At 47.4% G+C, this 20,794-nt stretch overlaps 1 protein-coding gene across 1 annotated transcript in view; it reads left to right on the top strand.

Moving 5' to 3' along the window:
• Nucleotides 1-736: 736 nt before the first annotated feature.
• The window catches only part of CRY2 (cryptochrome circadian regulator 2), a 34,711-nt gene continuing 14,653 nt past the window's right edge, over nucleotides 737-20,794 (top strand). The window contains exons 1-6 of the mRNA XM_026004128.2: nucleotides 737-1,076; nucleotides 9,810-9,918; nucleotides 12,358-12,500; nucleotides 14,090-14,274; nucleotides 15,003-15,091; nucleotides 20,640-20,780. Of these exons, the coding sequence (XP_025859913.1) occupies nucleotides 862-1,076; nucleotides 9,810-9,918; nucleotides 12,358-12,500; nucleotides 14,090-14,274; nucleotides 15,003-15,091; nucleotides 20,640-20,780 (882 nt within the window). The 5' untranslated portion in view covers nucleotides 737-861. The remainder of the gene's footprint in view (nucleotides 1,077-9,809; nucleotides 9,919-12,357; nucleotides 12,501-14,089; nucleotides 14,275-15,002; nucleotides 15,092-20,639; nucleotides 20,781-20,794) is intronic.

A 20,794-nucleotide genomic window follows, 5' to 3' on the forward strand; every position in this document is an offset into this window, starting at 1 on the left:
CTCGACCCACATCCTCTGCATTGCTGGAGCCTACTCCCAACTCCTTCACTGCTGCACATCAGGGCACTCCTCCTCCCTCCTTAGACTCTGCCACTTGCAAATGCCAAGGAGCTCTACGCAGATAAAAGTATAGCTTTGTGGATAAAAGTAGAAGCTTCAGACTCAGAATAATCTGGGTGGGATCCTTTTATTAGCTTTATGACACAGAGCAAGTCAGTCAAGCTGTGGCAGCCTCAGATTTCTCTGTCTCTAGGATGAGAATAATAACAGCTCTTTCACTGGGATCTGTTGAGTGAACATAACCGGGTTAAGAACAGTGAATAAGACAGTCTATGTGAGGATATTATCACATTGCTTGGTATATAAAATGCACTGAATAAACAGGAGCTGTAGCAGAATGTTGCAGATGAGGTCATAGAGTAGAGGCAGAAGTGGATGATGCCAGTTAAGTCACCAGCTGGAGGCACAGCAACCCCCACAAGCCCAGACAGCTTCCAGCCACAGGCTTAGAACAGGACGCCTGTAAGAGATCCGCCGTCCCTGGAGGCTCGCTCCACGCCCAGGCCTCCGCCGCGACCCGCGGCTTGCGTCACCAGCCCAGCCCGCCGCCTCCTCTCCCCCAGACACACACATGGTGGGAACGTGAGGGGGCGGAGCCGGGCTCCGCGTCGCTGGGCCAATCGCCCGGCGGGAGGCGCCCAGCCAATGGCAGGGGCGCTCCGCGGCCTCGGGGGGCGGGGCCACGGGGAGGAGCGGCGTCGTCATAGGTCACTGGGCGGGCCGGGGGCGGGGCCCGCGGCGCCGGCGGGGGCGGAGCGGCGGAGCGGCGGGGCGGCTGAGGCCTGAGCAGTCAGAGCGGTGATGGCGGCGGCTGTGGTGACGGCGGCAGCGGCGGCCCCGGTGCCGACAGCCGGAGTGGATGGCGCCTCCTCGGTGCACTGGTTCCGCAAAGGGTTGCGGCTCCACGACAACCCTGCGCTGCTGGCGGCCGTGCGCGGGGCGCGCTGCGTACGCTGCGTTTACATCCTGGACCCCTGGTTCGCGGCCTCCTCCTCGGTGGGGATCAACCGATGGCGGTAAGGAGGCCAGAGCGGGGTCGCGGGCCGGGGGCAAGCGGCCGGCCTCCAGGGCGCCCGGCGAAGAGCCCGGTCCCGCGGCCCTACAGGGCGGGAGGTTCTGCCCCCCTGCGCCCACGGCCGGAAGACCCCGGGCCTGAGGGAGGTGGGACAGGCCGACGGAGCCGGGCCTCCAGCGGGAGAGGCCGGGACAGGGGAAGCAGTTAGTCATCTTGGTACGGCCGGGGGGGGGGGGGGGGGGGGGGGCGGGGGGCGGCTCGACCTCCACCGAGCGCGTTCGCATCTTAGCCCCTGGGGGGCCTCACAGCATTCCTGCCGAACTGGGATCCTGCTCCCGGTTTTACAGGTGGGACTCCTGAGGCCTAGAGACGCAGAGTTGGCCTGCCGAAGGGACTTGCAGCCAGGGTGGCAGAGCAGGGACTCCTGGCCTAGGGCTTTTAGAGGCGTGCTCAGGAAGAGGAAGAAGGGAGGTACGTGATGTGAGCACGGCAGGTGCTCCTGGCGTTCTTCCAGTAAAGAGCCTAGTACTGGGCTCCTGAAGGCCATCTCTATCTCAGCTTCTGGCTTGTTGAGTCCATTCTTTCACCCATCCTGGTTTCCCTCTGTCAAGGCCTTCCTGCCTCTGGAGGTGTCTAGAGACCCTGGCTTAGCATTAGATAAGGCAGGTGCCGTCGCCCTTTATCATGAAGACCCCAAGGGCTTGTCCAGTTAAAGGCACTGTGTGTCCTGCGCTACAGAGGAGTACTTAGACCTATTTTGAAGAATTCCCTCAGCCACTATCTGTGAGCTTGCTAGGAAAAGAGAGAAAGAAAGAAAGAGGAACCCAACAAAGAAAGAAAAAAGAAAGAGGAACCAAAGTATCACTTTCGTCCTCCTCTTCTCATGAGACTGATTTTTGCTTTTTATTTTTTTTTAAGATTTTATTCATTTACTCATGAGACACACACACACAGAGACAGAGAGGCAGAGAGGCAGAGACACAGGCAGAGGGAGAAGCAGGCTCCCCTCAGGGAGCCCGACATGGAACTCGATCCCAGGAATCCAGGATCAGGCCCTGAGCCGAAGGAGACCGTCAACCGCTGAGCCACCTGGGCATCTCATGAGACTGATTTTAAAGGACAGTTGAGACACTGTAGATTAGACTTTTATCAACTGATGTGCTGAGGTTAGGGAGCAGGATAGCTATGATATCAAGGAGATCCCTCTATGATGATTCCCGGAGTTGCAGTTGACAGAATCATGGGAAAGGATTAACAGATAGGTAGCTGATGTCTTTTCTCTGTAATCAGTGTTTAAAACCAAGGAGTTTTGAAACATCCTGTACCCATCTCTCTTTCAAACACCCCACAGCTGTCCTTTGGTTTGTTTGCAGTGTTCTGAGGGATGTTTGCTTGTGGCCATGTGCCACTGATGGGCAGCGTTATTCCCAGGATACAGTGGCTGTCAGTACACCTTTCTTTTCCTCTCCAAGGTGTGTGCCCTGCTAGGAGAGTGAGTGCCCCTAGCAGTGGGTCTATTAAATGCCCCCTCCTGCCCCATTTATATAGAGAGAACAACTAAAGATAGTCCTGTGGAGAGCCTGCCCACACAGTTTTCAGGCTGCTCTATTGCTCTGCCTCTGCTCCAGTTTCTATAGATAGGAGGTTGGGTTTGACAGACATACTCAAATGACCATCCCTAGCCTAGACATTTAACCAAGCCTCAGACTTTGCCCTCTGTCTGTGGCAGTGTGCCAATTAGAGCGGAGTAAATAGAATCTGAGCACTTGCTTGTTACATTGTCATGAAAGAGGTTTTGTTTTGTTTTGTTTTTTACCAGGTTTGGGGGGACATTGCATAGAGCTGCCTACTCCTTTGTGGTAGGAGAGATTAAAAATCAACAAGAAAACCTCTGTTGCTGATTAAACTCAGATTTGCCAGGAACTAGGTGTTTATGGTCACTCTTGTGTGATTGTGCTTTTGAGCAAGTGAAGGAGAAAAGGAAATATGGTGGCTCGGATGCCTGAGTGAAATCCTGAAGTCAGAGGCCGTGTAGGAATGTAGAAATTAATTGAACAATGATTGATGAGTTCCTAGTATCTTCCAGGCACTGACCTGGATGTTGCTAGGGACACAGCAGTGAACAAGCAGTTGTGGTGTCCAGAGCTCCTGGAGCCTACATTTTAGTGGAGGGAGACAAGTAAACAACCATACTTTAGCAGAACTAAGTGCCATGAAATAAATAAAATAGGGGGACAGACTAGAGCAGTATCAATCTTGCTGCATATGGGAATCACTAAAGGGCCTTTAACAGATGCTTGGACTCCATCCTCCCCCAGTTCCAATTTCATGATTCTAGGTTCTGGCCTGGGAATTAGGATTTTTAAAGCTTTCGTGTGCAGTGAGGCCTAAGAAGCACTGGACTGGAGAACCACAGACTTGAGCCTCACAGCTTGAGGAATGTGTTGCAGTGCATTGTCAGGGAGGCTAATTAGCTTTGGCATTCAGAAGAAAGAGATGAAAAAACACAAAATGGATCGAATATGATAACTGCTCTCAGGCCTGGAAACTGATAGGCAGGTGCCATTCCCACCATACTCTTGTTACTATGGTCAGATCCAGGGCACCCTCACCATACTCTTTGCTCCCATGATCAGATCCAGAACACCCTCACCACACTCTTTGTTCCCATGATCAGATCCAGGGCACCCTCACCACACCCTTTGTTCCCATGATCAAATCCAGGACAACCGTCACCACACTCTGCTCCCACGATCAGATCCAGGACATCCTCACCATACTCTTTGCTCCCATAATCAGACCTAGGGAACTCTCACCATACTCTTTGCTCCCATGATCAGATCCAGGGCAGAGCAGCAGATTGTTTTACACACTCAGGTGGGGGTTGGAGGAGTGATGGAGCCAGCTGTACTTTGGCATAACTACAGTCTGTGTAATCTTCCGGTGGCTGTTTCTGGATCTGGGAGTGATCTGAGACAACTCTGCTGCAGCATAATGTCCTAGTTCTGCAGCTACTTCAGTTGCTGCCTCTGAGAAGCCTCCCTAAAAAGGGTGGCCCATGGGCCATCTTCAAGAGGTGGGGGGAAAATCAAGATCTGAGATGTCTGTTCTCTTGCATTTCTTACCTCCTGCACAGAATTTTTCAGCAGGCGAATCAGATTAAAATAACTATGAATGGCACTTTCTATGAGTAAAAGAGGACAAAGAAAAGCAACCAAGAAATATGTATATTAGCATAGCAGAAGGGCTAGCCTACTCCTTGCCTTGGTGGTAGTGGGAAGCTAATGGGCTAATTGTAGCTCAGTGAACCTCAGGACTTTTTTTGTTTTTTGGTCAAGCACTACTTGTCTAACCCCTTTGCCATTTTTTCCCAGCCCCACCATCCCCAAAATTGCTACATGTGGAAGGAGGTACTGCAATGAGAGCCACCCCAGAAAGGGGGTGATCGGCTTCTAGATTTAAAAATGGGTACTCAAAATAGGTTTTTATTGCCTTCCTCTTGCTCCTGCAACCTAGATCGATATTGGCAACAATTCACTGCACCCTTTATTTAATTCATTTTCTTCCTGACCCTGTGCTGCACCTGTATCCAGGAGCTGCTGGACAGGGGGAATTGGTAAAAAGAAAATATCAGCCCATATAGCTCAGAATTAATAAATGACATGAACTGGGACCTCCAGGATATCTGGTAAAGACCAAGTGTGTCTCTCATCCCAGTGCTGGAAGCTAATCACTATGAGACTGTCAGTTGGGTTGGTTCTTCCCTAGGACTTGGTCCACAAGCAGGGCATTGACAGCTGTAGTCTGTTGGGGGAGAAACCCGAATTTCTTTGAGCTGTTCACACTGGTACCCAGGAGAGTCACTTTACTGTTCTGCTACTGAGGAAACGTTTCCATGTGCCAAAAAGGGATGAAAACCTTCATCTTTGTCTTCAAAATTAGGGAAGAATAAATATATTTTTAACTGAGCAGTACTTAGAAATCAATTCCTGCTATGGATTGTAGATTTGAGTTACCTTTTTCCATGGGGCTTATGCTCTCTTACTTAGGATAAATTAATTTCTATTAATATTGTATGTACCAGTCTGGGCCAGCCTATGATATCATCATATAGTTAGATAACTTTGGCTTGAAGCAGAAAAACTTGGTCAAGGGCAATCTGGACCCAAAAAAAGAGTTCACTATCATTCTCCCTCTTCCTATGAATAACAAATAAAATATTCCTCAACGCAGAATTTGCCATCTCTAGGGAAGGTCTTCTCTAAAGATCTGCCTATCTTATTCTAAAGGGCTAGCGCCATGGAGTACCTGAATTACAGAATCCTTTCTGTATTTTTGGAAATCCCTGTTTGGTCTTCTCCAGTACCGTCTGCCTCTAGCTCCAGAGCACTTACATAATGTAATTCAATTGCACATGTTGTCTAATCCTAAGGGTGAGCTTCAACTGCTTGCACAGGACCGTGTGCTCTGAATTTTGGCCATGTGAGCTCAGCTTGGAGCTGCCAAGGGTGAACTGCCAACCTCAAGCACCACCATGTCCAATGCCCAGGCCAGTTTTCTTTAGAGTTCACCCCATTGGAGTGAAGAGAAACTGGCCATGTAGAGAGGAGGGCTCTAAAGAATGGCAAAAAGCCCCAGATTCTCTCCAGTGAAAGAATGCACACACCTGCCCCAGGGAGCATTTGCTCAGTAGCAGCGCTGTTCCTGTTCCTCCTTTCTTTGGTGTTATGCAAAACTGTCACCTGGCAGGTAAAGTACCATAGCAGTGGCTTCTCTTTCTCTGGCTGCCTGGAGGCTTGGGCTCCTGGGGGCCTGTTGCCTTTTATGGGGGCCATCCTTAAGCCTCCTTCCTGGAGAAGCCCTTTAGGGCTAGATTGAGGAGGGAAGTTGGAAGTAACAGCATCTCTAGAGCACCAAAAAGGAAGCAGAAACCAGGATCTCAAAGAGAGAGAGTTTAGTAGGAACAAGTTAGAAGCAAAGAAAGGCAACTTGTAAACAGAAGCTAAAGTGAGGTTCAGTTTTCTAGAACAGTGCTTGCGAACCTTTATCCTGCAGAGGAATCACCAGGGCCTCTTGCTAAAATGCAGATTCTGATCCTAGAGGTCTGAGATTCTGCATTTCAACAAGCTTCTGGGTGGTTTAAAGCTGTTGAGCCTCAGAGGAGATGGCTGCAGTTCTTGACAGTTGCGTCCTGGGCAGCGCAGCCTCAGTGCTCAGGCTGGAAGTCCTGGTCAAGAGGCAGTGGAGCCTGGTGGTTAAGAATGCAGACGCTGAGCCACACTGCCTGGTTTGAATTCTGGCCACTTATTAGGCTCTGTTTCCAGATCTGTAAAAATGAGAATAATCATGGTACCTGCTTCACAGATCTGTTTGAAAATGAAATGAGATAATGTATGTAAACTAAATAGACTAGTGCTGGGTTCACTGCAGATGCTCATTAAATGTAAGTTGTTGCTGTTATCATTATTATCATTAGGTTGTTGAGTTCAGAGTCGGGCCTTCTACTTCCTGCTTCAACTGTAGAGATTTCTCTTGTCAAAGAAAAGGGCTGTCATGGGGTTATCTTACTTATCTTACTTCAGAGATGCTTACTCCAGAATTTCTCCTTTTAGTAAATGAGGTCTAGAAATGAAGCTCTGGGGAGGCAGCGGGAGCCTAGCTTTCATGTGCACGTCAGCCTTATTTATAGCTTCAAACTGAAAGCCTGTGCAGCCTGGTGGACTGAGAGGGAGGAGGCCACCAGCGTGCATGGCAGGGACATTCCTGAGAGCCACAGATGGAGGACCCTGTGCCCAGAGGTGATAGAATCTAAGTTGCCAGTTACACCCGGCATTCTCCCCGGCCGGACCCAGGTTTCCGTGGTCCGAGACTGTTCACATGGGTCTCTCTTCTTCATCTCTTGAGAGGAACAGCGTGGCCTGGGAGGAGGCGGACACAAGTGCAAGTGCGTCACTCTGGGTTTAGCTTTCCTTTTCTGAGGGTGTCAGTTTCTCAAAAACAGAAATTCACAGAGGCGGAGCTTAGGATTTGCAGAAAGCAGCAGTTTCCCATCCCCACTTCTGGGAGAGTCTCTGCAGGCCTGCATAACGCTCTGGGCTGAGCCTGGGACTCACTCAGCTCTGCTGGAATGTGGGTCTGTGGCATTTGCTGCCACTGCCATGGGAGTGTCATGATGCAGACGTCAGAGGCAGCAATGGGGACTGGTTCTAGCTGGCAGCCTGGGAACAGGGGCTGCTCCTGTAAGCCTGCAGCCATCGGGGGATGTGATGTGCTACAGAGACGGCACAGGGCTTCATTGTGTTCAAAATAAAATCGAGTGATTTCCATCATTGACAGAGATGGGTGGGAGATGATAACATGTAGATGGTAGAACCAGGCTGACCTGTTGGGGCTTAGCTCCTCAAGAAGTTCAGAATGTCAGTGGATTACCTATATAGTCAGGTTTGTGTTTGTCAGAGAGAGGGATGTTTCCAAACACTTGAGGTCCAGCAGAATCTCAGCCCCGGGGTGCCACTAAAAAGCTTTAGAAATGGGGCACAAGTTCCTATCCCAGCTTTGTCGCTTAATAATTATGATCTTAAGCAAATTAATTATCCTCTCTGTATTTCATTTTCCTCATTTATAAAATGAAGACAGTATTTCCATTTAAAATATATTGAAAGAATTAAAAAGAAAATATGCTTTAAAACCATAAACAGATATGTAACATCACTGACATTGTTTGCCTCTGGGGAAGGGAATTAAATTCCTGATGGATAAAGGAGAGGCTTTTTTTTTTTTTTTAAGATTTTATTTGTTTATTCATGAGAGAGACAGAGGCAGAGACATAGACAGAGGGAAAAGTAGGCTTCTTGCAGGGAGCCTGATGTGGGACTTGATCCCTGGCCAAGGATCACTCCCTGAGAGGAAGGCAGATGTTCAACTAATGAACCACCCAGGCATCCCGAGTGGAGGCTTTTTACCATGTACCTTTTTATAACATGAATTTTACAATATATAGTTATCTGTTTAAAATGTTAATTTTGGGAGGACTTGGGTGGCTCAGTTGATTAAGCATCTGCCTTCAGGCTCAGGTCATGATCCCAGACATGATCCCAGGGTCCTGGAATAGAGCTCCTGACTCCCTGCTCAGTGGGGAGCCTGCTTCTCCTATCCTCCCTGCTCCTGCTTTCTCTGTTGCTATCTCTTTCTCTCTCTCTCAAATAAATAAATAAAATCTTTTTTAAAAATGTTAATTTCATTTAACTTAAACATATAACACATGTTAGTGCGCTTGGCTGGTTCAGTGGATAGAGCATGCAATTCTTTTTCTTTCTTTTCTTTTCTTTTCTTTTCTTTTCTTTTCTTTCTTTTCTTTTTTCTTTCTTTCTTTCTTTCTTTTTCTTTTTTAAGAGGGAAGGAGCTGGGGAAGGGGCAGAGGAAGGGAGAGAGAGGAGAGAGAATCTTAAGCAGGCTGCATGCAGAGCCTGACTTGGGGCACCCTGAGATCATGACCTGAGCCAAAATCAAGAGTCAGACACTTGACTGAGCCACCTAGGCACCCTGAGCATACAACTCTTAATTTCAGGACTGTAAGTTCGAGCCCACATTGGTTATAGAGATTCTTTAAAAATAAAATCTTTAAAAATAAAGAAATAAACAAACACGTCATGGGCACCTGGCTAGCCATCACGGTAGAACATGTGATTCTCGATCTCAGGGTTGTAAGTCTGAGCCCCACGTTGGGTGTAGAGATTACTAAAAAAATAAATGAATAAACTTAAAAAAATTTTTAAATAAAACACATGTCACAAAAACGTATTGATAGATTTCTCAGAAAGGTGGTTATGCCTAACTGAACAGTAAATAAATGTTTGTAGTCAAATAAAAATAAGTGAGGTGCTCAGCAAATGCTCTTCTGCATAGTAATCCAGCTCTCAAGGGTAGGTCTCTTGAGTATCTGAGGGTCCCTACCTCAGCCCCCTAGCCCCAAAAGCATGTAAGGGTATCCTATGGAGAAGTACCTCCTAAGACCTCTCTCGGGATGAGAATCTGGTGGCCAGAGCCCCGGAGAATGAGCCACCTGCCTGATGAAACCCTGGGAACTTGGGCCCCAGCCCAGGCTGTGGAGCTGTGGCAGTAGACATGTGTACAGCCTAAAGCATGCCGACAGAAAGGCAGGGGGTCTGTTGGACCAGGTAGGTAGGATTTGCCAGGGCAGTTGCAGCCTTGTTCCTCTCTAGTAGGACTACAGTTTTGTTCTTGTTTGTCAGATGGCTTTCTCCCCTGTTTTCCCTTTTGATTTTCACAACAGCCTTGTGACTGAGAAGGAGCAAGTGCCTTGCCTCAGCTCACAGAAAAGCCACAGAGTAGGAGCAGCTCACATTTGTCCTAGGTTTTCTCTATGCTGGGCACTGTACTCAAGTTTTTCATGCATTATTTCATTTTCTTTCCGTAGCAATTCTAGAAGATGGGTACGAACATCAACTCCGTGTTACCGATCAGAGGAAAAAAAAAAGAAAAGCTAAACAAATTAAGTAACTGCTTAAAGTCACAGAGCTAGTGAGTGGCTAAGTCAGGATTTCAGTGGAGGCCATGCTCCCCACCCCCCCACCTCCCGTGTCATAGCTAGAGCAGAGGACTAGTGATGCTATTTGTTTAGCGTAAACAGTGTACCAGGGTCTCCCTGCTTTGTCAGGCAAAAGAGTGCCTCTTTTGAATGTTACCACTAAAAGGCCTGTGTCGGCTCTTGTAGGTTCCTACTTCAGTCTCTGGAAGATTTGGATACAAGTTTAAGGAAACTGAACTCCCGGCTATTCGTTGTCCGGGGACAACCCGCTGACGTATTCCCAAGGCTATTCAAGGTGAGTGTGCTGAGTCCTAGAGAAGACGGTGAGATTCTCTTGTCTGGACTTTCCCTGCAAACTAAATGAGGTGATATTCTGACTAAGAAAATGGAACCAGTCAGCGCTAGCCTGTAGGGAAGTGGGGAGCTAACCCTATCAACTTGCCAACAGAATGGAAACTGTGTTAAGGAAAAAAATTCTGTGAAACCAGTGTCTTGTTGGAAAGTTCCCAGCTCAGTCCAGACAAGGGATGTAGCAAGTTATTCCACCCTGGATGCCACTGGCTTCCTCAGATGTTTTCTTAGCTCATGCCAACAAGATTTATTAGGGCTCTTCTCTATGCCAGGGGTTTGAAGACAAGTTTTCCTTTTTTAGCACAGGGCGTTTCCTGTCTTGTTGTGTGCTGCTTATTGGGGGGAAAAATCAGCCTTTTTGAGGGAGCTCCCTGCTTCTCTTGGGGCAAATGGTTGATAAAATCTTCACTTGGGTACCATGTAGACCTCTGTCTCTTCTATCAAGTAGCCAGCCCACTTCCCTCACCCTCCCACCCAACCCCTTTCTTTATAAAGCACATTTTATGGCCCAAACAGGCAAAAGTACTCATCTCACATCATCACAAGAAGAAAGGTAAGTATAGTAATAGGTATTTTAAGAGAGAGACCACATTCATGTAACTTTTATTTTATAATTGTTCTATATACACAAAATAACACTATATTTTATAATTGTTCTATTTTATTATTAGTTACTCTTGTTAATCTATTGTGCCTAATTTATAAATTAAAGTTCATCATAAGTATGTATAGGAAAAAACAAAATACTATACATAGGGTTCAGTACTATCTGCAGTTGCAGGCATCCACTGGTTGTCTTGGAACACATTCCCTGCAGATAGGAGTTTACTACTATATATTTATTGAGCTTCTACTATGTCCCAGGCTCCCGACGAGGTACTAGGGTAATGATGAGATAGCATGGTTTCTGCTCTGAGAGTTCACACTCTTAATGGAGGAAAGAGGCAAGTACTGGACAATTTCACTGCCATATGATAAATGCTGTGATGATGGGTAAAGGGCAAGGTACAGGAAAATCCTATTGAAAGAGGAGATCTTTCTTCTCAAGAAGGAAAGCTTTTTGAAGAAAGTGGCATCTAACAATATTTTATTTCTTTATTTTTTTAACAATATTTTTAATTTTTTTTTTTTTTAAAGAGACAGAAGCTATACCTCTTTTTCTTTATTTTATTTTTTTTTTTAAGTTTTTATTTATTTATGATAGTCACAGAGAGATAGAGAGAGGCAGAGACACAGGCAGAGGGAGAAGCAGGCTCCATGCACCGGGAGCCCGACGTGGGATTCGATCCCGGGTCTCCAGGATCGCGCCCTGGGCCAAAGGCAGGCGCCAAACCGCTGCGCCACCCAGGGATCCCTAATATTTTTAATATTATTCAGAGTTATGCTTTTTTACCAATGTCATCTATATGAGTTGCTAAGCACGGTACCCAGCTCATAGTAAGGGCTCAATAAATGTTTAGTCCCATTATCCTGGATGAGGGATAGCCAGCCCTTGTCAGGATCCTCACCACAGGCAGGACTCAGTTAGGTCCTGCATAGCCAGGACATTTGCCCTAGGGGCTTAGAGTATTAAGGGACCAAGACCAGAGACTTTGGTTGGAACGTGGTTTTCTTCTTGCTAGTTCTGTTTTAGGGCTTTCTGTGGGTTATCTGTACAACCTTTCACTAGGCCAGCTTTCTTCCAGCATTGCAAGGAAATCTAGAAAATTCTACTAGGAAAGACTAAAGGCTTGAAAAAGAATTCCCTTCTTTTTTAACATGTGGCCCCTCTGGTCTGATTTCTCTGACCTCTGGACTAAGGATTGCTCCTCCTTCCCCAGCCTTCTGAGAGCTAGAGCCTGTTAGCTCTGTTTGCTCCTAGCCCCAGGAGTGTTGCTGTGGAAACCATTAAGACAATTCACATAGCACAAGTCTGCCAAGAAAACTAAGCCAGAAGTTTTCAGGGCCCTGAGAGCTCTGGGAAAGGCATGCTGGGCAGGAAGGAGGCAGTGATCCTGTCTCCACTGTCTCCATCAGTGAGTCAGTGCTTCTTTCTGGAACTAGGGGCTCCCCTGAGAGCATTGTATTTATAGCCTCCTACTTCATTCTCCTACCAAGGACACAGCAAATGTACAGGACTACCCACCTCTCTCTTGATTCCGCTAGCCTAGGCTCCACTGTTGGCATGCTAATGGCTTCATCTCAAAGGCCTGCTGCTCTTCTCAAACTTTAGGAACCTCAGATTATTTGCTTTCCAGTTAAATCTTTGTCCCTAGTTTGTTCTGCAGCCCATTTTGGCCCATGAGCCACAGATCTCTAGGCTCATTTCTTCCCAGGAAGGAGCTGAGTCCTCAGCTTCATTCTCCTCCCCTAGTGTTTAGCTTAACAGATTCTCTCCCCACAGGAATGGGGGGTGACCCGCTTGACCTTTGAATATGACTCCGAACCCTTTGGGAAAGAACGGGATGCAGCCATCATGAAGATGGCCAAGGAGGCTGGTGTGGAGGTGGTGACTGAGAACTCTCATACTCTCTATGACCTGGACAAGTAAGACATGGGTCCCAGGGGTCAGGTTGCCAATTGTGGGAGTCAGTGTTTTGGTCCCCTGCTGAGCAGAACTCTGGGAGGTTTACCAATGGAGCCACCTAGCACATGAAGTATGGCATTTTCTAGGAGCTGGAGGGGAATGAGCCAGAGTTGGGGCCTGTGGAACAAATCACAAAGAGCTTTAACCAGTTTGGGTGCAAAGAAGCTTACTAGGGCTGAGGGATAAAAGCAATGAGGATCCCTACACAAGACCTCTATAGATCTGCTTCTAATCTGCTGTCCCAACTGCTCTTCAACACTCCCACTTGTCCTGCTACTGAAAGGCTGTCCTCTGACCTCAGTGGCCCCTGCCTGTTACCCCTCCTGACAGAGCTCTGTTCTCATAGGTCCAATTTCTGTAATTATATGAGTTCCTTGGGCTCCCCTGGCTATCTGGGTTTCCAGGCCATGCTTTTAGATGTTGTGTGGGAGTCTCTAGAGATCCCTGCAGGGGGCTGATAACTACAGAGCAGCCTCCTTCCCTAGGGACAAGCCTCTGCTTTCAGAGCATCTAGGAGGAAACCCTTTCTTCCCCTTCTCTGGCAGAGCTGTCAACCTCTTGCTGCTGCTGCTGTTGCTGCCAAGCCAGCAGCCTTCCCTGCTCCCTGCCCCCCTTTGGTGATGGTGATGGCTGCCAAGAGGCCAGGTCACACATCTCTGCACGTGAGCTAGCTCTCAGGAGGAGCCCCTGGGTGTGGAGCTCCTCCTCCTGCCACGTGCCAGAGGACAGGGCGAGGTACTGCAAGGGGCTGCAGCCAACCTTATATCCCCACAGTGAACTCACCCAGCCAGCCAGGTCTTGCGTAAACTGCCTCTTGGCCAACAGGAAGAACCCTGGGAATCTGGCTCCTGACCACCCCAGTGCATTTTATAGAAACAGCCTCAGTTCTCCTTTTAGTCCTATATATTCTTTTCTTACCTAAATGCAGGTCTGTTTCCTTTGGTCATAAAAAAAAAAAAATTGTAAACTGCCAAACACCCTTTAAATAGTTGTTGCTGTTAACCCCAGCCCCAGTCTCTGATCTAGGAAGAATAAACTGTTCTCCACCTCTCTGTTCTGATAAATTGGGGCCAAGAAGGGAATGATTTTTTGACAAAAGAATATGCTTGCCGTTCTTATCAAAGAACTTCATGAAGGTTTATGTTGGGAGAGAAAGGAAGGCGCTGTGAGGATTCCCATAGCTTGGACACAGGCAGAGTACCAAGAAGACTAGTGGGGATTTTTCTATGATTAGAGAGATATGGTCAGTCTCTGTCTTTAGGAGGCTCCAACGTCGACACCAGGGAACCTGGAATTGAGTCCCAGCTTTGGCCCTGCCTTGCTCCATTACCTGAGGCACCTGCTCCAGCTCTCTGGGCTTCATTTTCCCTCTCGGTAAAATGGAGATGTAGCCTCCCTTGCCCCTTCCTTTCCACTTAGGGGTGGGACCCATGAGTGGATGAGGAAAGCCACCCTCTAAGCCTTCAAAGTCTGGGTTCTTTTCTGGGTGGGCAGGGACCTAAAATGAAGCGCCTTGTGCATGACGTTAGGTGTGCTTTGGGATTCCCAGGATTATTGAGCTGAATGGGCAGAAGCCACCCCTTACCTATAAGCGCTTCCAAGCCATCATCAGCCGCATGGAACTGCCCAAGAAGCCCGTGGGCTCTGTGACGAGCCAGCAGATGGAGAGCTGCAGGGCCGACATCCAGGACAACCATGACGACACCTATGGCGTGCCCTCCCTTGAGGAGCTGGGTGCGTACTTCCTGCCAGGGCCCATGTTTTGTAAGATAAGTAGGCTTTATCTTCTTTGTCAAAGTGACACATGTTATTATAGACAGTGTAGAAGACACAGTGAAACAGGAATAAAAATAACAATCACAGTGACCCCAAGCACTCCTGATTTTGGAGCATGTCTTTCCAATCTTTTTTCTGTGCTTACTCACATACATAATGTTATGTTTCTAATTCCTGCTCCCGTTTTTCTACTTCTCTGTCTCAGAAGATATAGGCCTCAATATAGGCCTTTCAGTCTCCGTGGACTCCTCAATACCAAGATAACAAGTATTGCTCCCATTAAAAGGGGTTGGTAAGCCCCTCAGATTACTGACTTATACTCTCTCTCCCCTTTCTCTCTCAGCCCCCATTTCTTGACCTGAATAAAGTTAGCCTTCCTCACCTGAAAACTGCTATCACTGCCAGCCAACCCGATAGGGTGAGCAGTGCAGGATTGTTTTCATGTGCCTGGAATGAGGAGTGGCTGGGATAGGGAAGGCAAAGGAAAGGAGAGAAAAAAGTCACAGTGGAAAGAGAACTGGGACAACCTGGGAAATGCTGAAATGTTTGGATGATCTCAGCCCCAGCAGCACCAAAAACATGGTTTAGTTCCCATGAAGCTCAGAGAACACACCGATGTGTCAAGACTTCCTGAGCTATCACTGAAATGGCCTGACCTCTGGTCCTGTGACCTCCTCCTCTTATAGGGTTCCCCACTGAAGGACTTGGCCCAGCTGTTTGGCAAGGAGGAGAGACGGAAGCTCTGGCCCGGCTGGATAAGCATTTGGAACGGAAGGTATGGTCCCTGTTTCTGGGTCACAAAGCGCAAGCAGTAGGGGATATGAGGGTCAGCCTTCATGTCCTTTCGTGCCTCTTAGCTCAGAGTGGTTGAAAATGAAAAGTCTTCCTGATGACAGTAAGAGTAGTAATAGTTGCTGCTATTTAGTGAGCATGCTTACCACATGCTGCTCACTGGACTAAGCATTTCTGGATGAAATACCTACTTGCATGATTTCCTATTGTCTTTTCAACATCCCTGCAAAGTAGGTGTTAAGCTCTCCATTTGACAGATTATGAGATTAAGGTTTAGAGAGGATAAGTAACTTGCCTGAGGTCACACGGTTAGGAAGTAGTAGACTGAGATTTTGTTCTATGTGATTTCAAAACTTATATTCGATTGCTTTTCTTTCATCTCTATCTATGCAGGTTCCCTTTACTGAGAAGGTATCTGGTTGATGAAGTCCCTGAGATTAATTTCTTTGTGTTTATGTGTCCCCTCCTCACCTTTTGCTGGGTCCTCTCCAAGCCTTCAATTTCCATTTGTTTGGACACAGAGAACAAATGACCCATCTTCCAATGAAGTAGGAATTGGACAGGGGAAGGAAAAACCCTGAGGCCCCAAAGGCACTCCTTAACAATGTCACATGGCTTCCATGACCCTGGAGCTAGAGGAGCAGAGAAAGTTCTTAGGACTGAGTCACCCTCTGGTTTTCTGCCCGCTGTTGCTGGTTTGTAGACCAGTTCAGAACTTTTTGTATTCTCAGATGGATAGGCATTGGGCCCAGCAGCCAGGTGATAACTATGGAACAAGCAGACCTACATAGGAAAAATGCTTCCCAGCCCTGAAGATGCCTCAGCAGCAGTGAAAATGGGCCAGAGGCCCGACCTCCCTCAGAGAGGCCTTGATGTCTGTATCTGGGTGTTAACTTGAAGCCACTCACTGCCTGAAAAGGATGAGACTGATGTCCAAGGGCTATGGGGAGGACTAGCTGTCCCTGTCTGCATCAAGAGCTTTACCCAAAAATTCTTGGAGTCAGTTTGGGAACATAGGCCAGGCCAAGGGGCAGAGTGGTAGAGATGATAGATGGGATGGCAGGAGTAGAAGACTGACAAGTGTAAAGAGCTAACTTATAGCCTGTGGATTAGCATTACCTTAAAATCATGCTGTGCAGGGCTGTCCCTTAGGTCACCAAGTCAGGGGATCCTTTTCCACATACCCCTGGAGTGTCTGGTCTGTCATGGGATCTTATGTCAGGATCCTTCAGACTCCATGGTGATCAGTGGGAACACTGTGTCCTGCATGACTGGGAGAAGAAAAGGGGCCGGCTCTGAGGAGGTTTATTTCAATCTTCAGTTTTCTAACTCTGGAATAAACATCTGTCTACTCACGTCAAGATGGCTTAGCGCTAGAAAGACTGCCCAATGAAGCAAGTATGGAGTCTGTCTCCAGAAGAGTAGTTGATTGTAGATAGGCATGAGACAAGGAATTTTGTTTGTACTGAGGATCAGGAAAAAGTGGTTCAGAAGGTTACTAGAACAAAGAACGAGAGAATTTTATTAATTAGCTTGTATTTGCAAGCTGGCTTTTGAGAAGGAATCTTTGAACTCAAGTAACTAAGAGTCTAAGGCATAGCCTTTAGGCATAGCTGGAATCATGTGTCCAAACAATGCTACCAGGAATACATTCTCTGTCTCTGAGCTCTGCTTTCCTCCCTACTAGTTCATTCTCAGGTGGGCTTTCCTTGAACAGTGGCGGAGTGGTCACCAGCAGCTCATTTTCAGTTGCTTAGCACACCAGAGGAAGTGGCATGCCTCATTTCCAAAAATTCCAGGAGTTTTCATTTCCAAAAATCCCAAGGAGTGTTTTCATTGGCCTGTTTTTGGTCACGTGACAGTCCTTGACTTAATCACCATGTTTGAAGAACGGGCACTCTCCCTGGCCCAACTTGCATCTTAAGCCTACTCCCTGAGTCAAAAGTGAACTTAGCTCCTCTTCACCCACAGGGACTGAGATTAGGAAAGGCTGGATCACCACAAAAAAATTAGGTGCTGTCACCAAAAAGGGGAGACACACTGTATGATCTTTGCCCCTGAGGTACCCAAAATAGTAGATGAGGGCAACCATCTCTTTTTAAAAGTATCCCTATTTTTAAATGAAAACGGAATGATAGAATTAGAATACCACCATTTTGTGGCCTTCAGTGATGACGCATTGTACATTACTGACTGCTAACCCCATAAAGAGAGATAGGCAGGCATTATGTCCCCCCACAGTCTTGCCAAAGAAATCAAACCTGAGTCCAATCCAGTCTCTGGTACCAGCTGCTAATTTGCAGTCAGTAAGTACACCATGAGTCTGCAATAAGCAAAATGCAGGCTGTGAGAATCAGTACAAGTTAAATGGCCTGGATTCTTCCATAGAAAAACTGAAAAGAAAAGAAATGACTGAAAATGTGTAGACTAAAAGAAACTGAGGGGCGCCTAAGTGGCTCAGTCAGTTAAGTGTCTGCCTTTGACTCAGGTCATGATCTAGAATCCTGAAATCGAGCCCTGCATCAGGCTCCCTGCTCAGCGTGGAGTCTGCTTCAGGATTCTCTCCCTCTCCCTCTCGCCCCTCCCCCTGCTTTCTTTCTTTTTCTCATAAATAAATAAATCTTTAAAAAAAAAAAAAAAAGGAGGGGATCCTTGGGTGGTTCAGCGGTTTGGCACCTGCCTTTGGTCCAGGGCGATCCTGGAGTCCCAGGATCGAGTCCCACATCAGGCTCCCAGCATGGAGCTTGCTTCTCCCTATGCCTGTGTGTCTCTGCCTCTCCTTCTCTCTCTGATATACATAAATAAGATCTTAAAAAAAAAAAAAAAGGAAAAAAAAAAATAAAAATTAAAAAAAAAAAAAAAAAAAAGGAAACTTAAATTACCATCTCAAAGACCTGTAAATGGCCAGGGCTAAACTATATAGTGCCTTGGGATGCACATGTGGTTGGAAAAAAAAAAAAAAAAAAACTTAAAAATGTAAGGAATAGGCTTGCCTGGGTGGCTCAATCAGTTAAATGTCAGACTCTTGATTTCAACTCAGATCATGATCTAGGGGTCTTGAGATCAAGCCCCAAGTCTGGCTCCATGCCTTGTATTCTTTCTCTCCCTCTGTTCCTCCCCCACTAAAAAATGTAAGAAATGACTGAAAAGATAAAGCCCTCCCTCCAAATTTGCTTTGCAAAAATAGAAAAATGTCAGCATTTTTAAATGCAAAGAGGTGATTATTATAAAAGCTGGGTGAGTGGTTACTTGTGGAGCCAGAAGGGAACTATGACTGGGATGGGTTTCTGGGGTGGCTGGCAAAGTTTCAGTTCTTGAACTTCAGTGATGGTTGCACAAATGTTTGCCTTAGAGTAATTCATTAAGCCACACATTCCTTTTACTTCTATATCTGTATTTAAAGGCTTGGGGCACCTGGGTGGCTCAGTTGGTTAGGCATCTGCCCTCAGTTTGGGTCATGCTCTTCGGGTCCTGGGGTCCTGGGATTGAGCCTTGTGTTCCCCTGCTGAGCAGGGAGCCTACTTCTCCCTCTCCTCTGCAGTTCCTCTGCTTGTGCTCTCTGGCGCGCTCTCTGTCAAATAAATAAAAAAAGAAAATCTTTAAAAAAAAGAATACAAAGGCTTTCAGAGGGAGATAAGTAAGGGTATGGGCAGGCAAATATACTTAGCGTTTGTCAGAAGCACTTAACCTAATGCTTGAGGGGTTACTGCAGAGGAGGTGAGTGTTAGATTGAGATTTGAAGGAAGAGTCAAAGTTAACCAAAGGAAGGTGAGTAAAAAGGGGGACAACACTCCAGGCCAAGGGAGCTGTGTGTACGAAGTCCCACGAGAGTATAGCATTTATAGCCAAGTGGCTAGAGATGAAGCTAGAAAGACAGGCTCGCCCAGACAATGGGGTACTTGTAAGTCATGTTTAAGATTGGGACTTTATCCTAAGAGCAACAGGAAGCCCAGTGCACCTTTGTTTTTCTGCAGGATGGCGTGCTTAAGCAATCACTCTGCTCCCAGTGTAGAGATGGGATTAGAGGGGAATGAGAAAAGATGCAGGGAGGTCAGTTTGGAGTCTACATCTGACCTGTGGGTCACAGTTGTCTAGTCTACATCTTAGCCTGAACCAGGTTGGTAGTAAGAGGGATGGGAAGAAAAGAACAAATTTGAGGATTATTTGAACGGTAGAATTGACAGAACTTGGTGACAAGGAAGTCAAAGGTGATGGCCAGACCTTTGGCATGGGCAACCAGGTGGATGACTGGGCACTTTCTGAGCTAGGAATGCCGATGGAAGGGTGGTCTGAAGAAAAGAGCTGTTACACTTTGAGGGGCCTGGATGGCAATCAGGTGGAGATCCTGGCTGGGACTTGGATAGAGTAATCTGGGAGTCTAGCTAAATGGTAGCTGAGCAGTCTGAGCTGGAGCCGCGGATTGATCATCTGCAGAGAGGTAGTGTTGGGAGCCTTGGGACTGAATGTGCTTCCCCAGGAACACAGTTGAGTAGGGGCCCAGCACAGAGTCCTGAGATGCCAACGTTGAGGGGGTTGGGAGGGGACACAGCCAGCCACATGGGAGGCAGCCAGGAGTGTATGGAGTCCAGAGGCCAAGGGAACAGAGAGTATGGAGACGGGAGCAGGGTGAGGTGTGCTGAGAGGTCCAAAAATATAACAGGCTATGCCTGTGGGACTCAGTGGCATGGAGATCACAGGGACTCTGGAGGGAGCCAGCTTGGGGGGAGCAGTGAAAGCAGTGAAGCTGTGAAGGCAGAAGCCATGCTGGGGCCAAGAGGTGCAGGCTGTGGGGACATGGGCTATGCAGAGAGGAAAGAGGACCTGAGGGTAAAGGCCCACAGGCTTACCAGAGGTCCTTTATTATTTTTTTTTTCCTTTTGTTTGCAGAGAAATGAGATGATGTCCCCAATATTCTTGCAGTGGAAACTGGAGAGGCAAAGATGGAAGGTGCAGGAGAAGGAAGAGGGGAGGGCTCCAGAGCCAGGGGAGGCCTTGGCTTTGGATAGGGTCACTGGAGGGGCAGGGAGAGGTAAGGGGAAGGTGTAGACACAGGTGAGTTTGTAGATTTGGTAGCTAAGAGTTGAGAATTTTTCAGCCAAGGGCTCCCATTTCCTTACAGGAAGGAAGGACAGTCACTTGCTGAGGGGTGGTGGGGAGGTGTGGAGGAGGAGTTCTGCAGAGGGTGTAAAGTTTGTGAAAGAGACATCACAAAGAGAAAGAGGGTGCAAGGAGTTGAGGAAGAGAAAGTCTTTATCAGATATAGATGGAATCTGGAGGCAGAAGCTAAGTCCTCCCCCTAGCCCTGTCTTTTACCACCTCAGTAATCCCAGAAGAGCCACATAACCCTTTGAGCTTCATTGTTCATTTTCAAGAAGAGGTACTGATAGATGCTGCCCCAGAGGATTGCTCAGACCACACGGGAGAATCCACGTGACAGTGAGCCATGAAGGAAAGCCCTACACCAGTGCCTCAGGGTTTTTCCTCTGCAACATCCAGGCCTTTCCTTTCTTTGCCTTCTTTTCCCACTGCAGGCCTGGGTTGCCAACTATGAGAGACCCCGAATGAACGCCAACTCCCTGCTGGCCAGCCCCACAGGCCTTAGCCCCTACCTGCGCTTTGGTTGCCTCTCATGCCGCCTCTTCTACTACCGTCTGTGGGACCTGTATAAAAAGGTGAGGGGTGAGCG

Source organism: Vulpes vulpes, chromosome 5 (genome assembly GCF_048418805.1).
Source record: "Vulpes vulpes isolate BD-2025 chromosome 5, VulVul3, whole genome shotgun sequence".
In the NCBI taxonomy this organism is placed as follows: Eukaryota; Metazoa; Chordata; class Mammalia; order Carnivora; family Canidae; genus Vulpes; species Vulpes vulpes.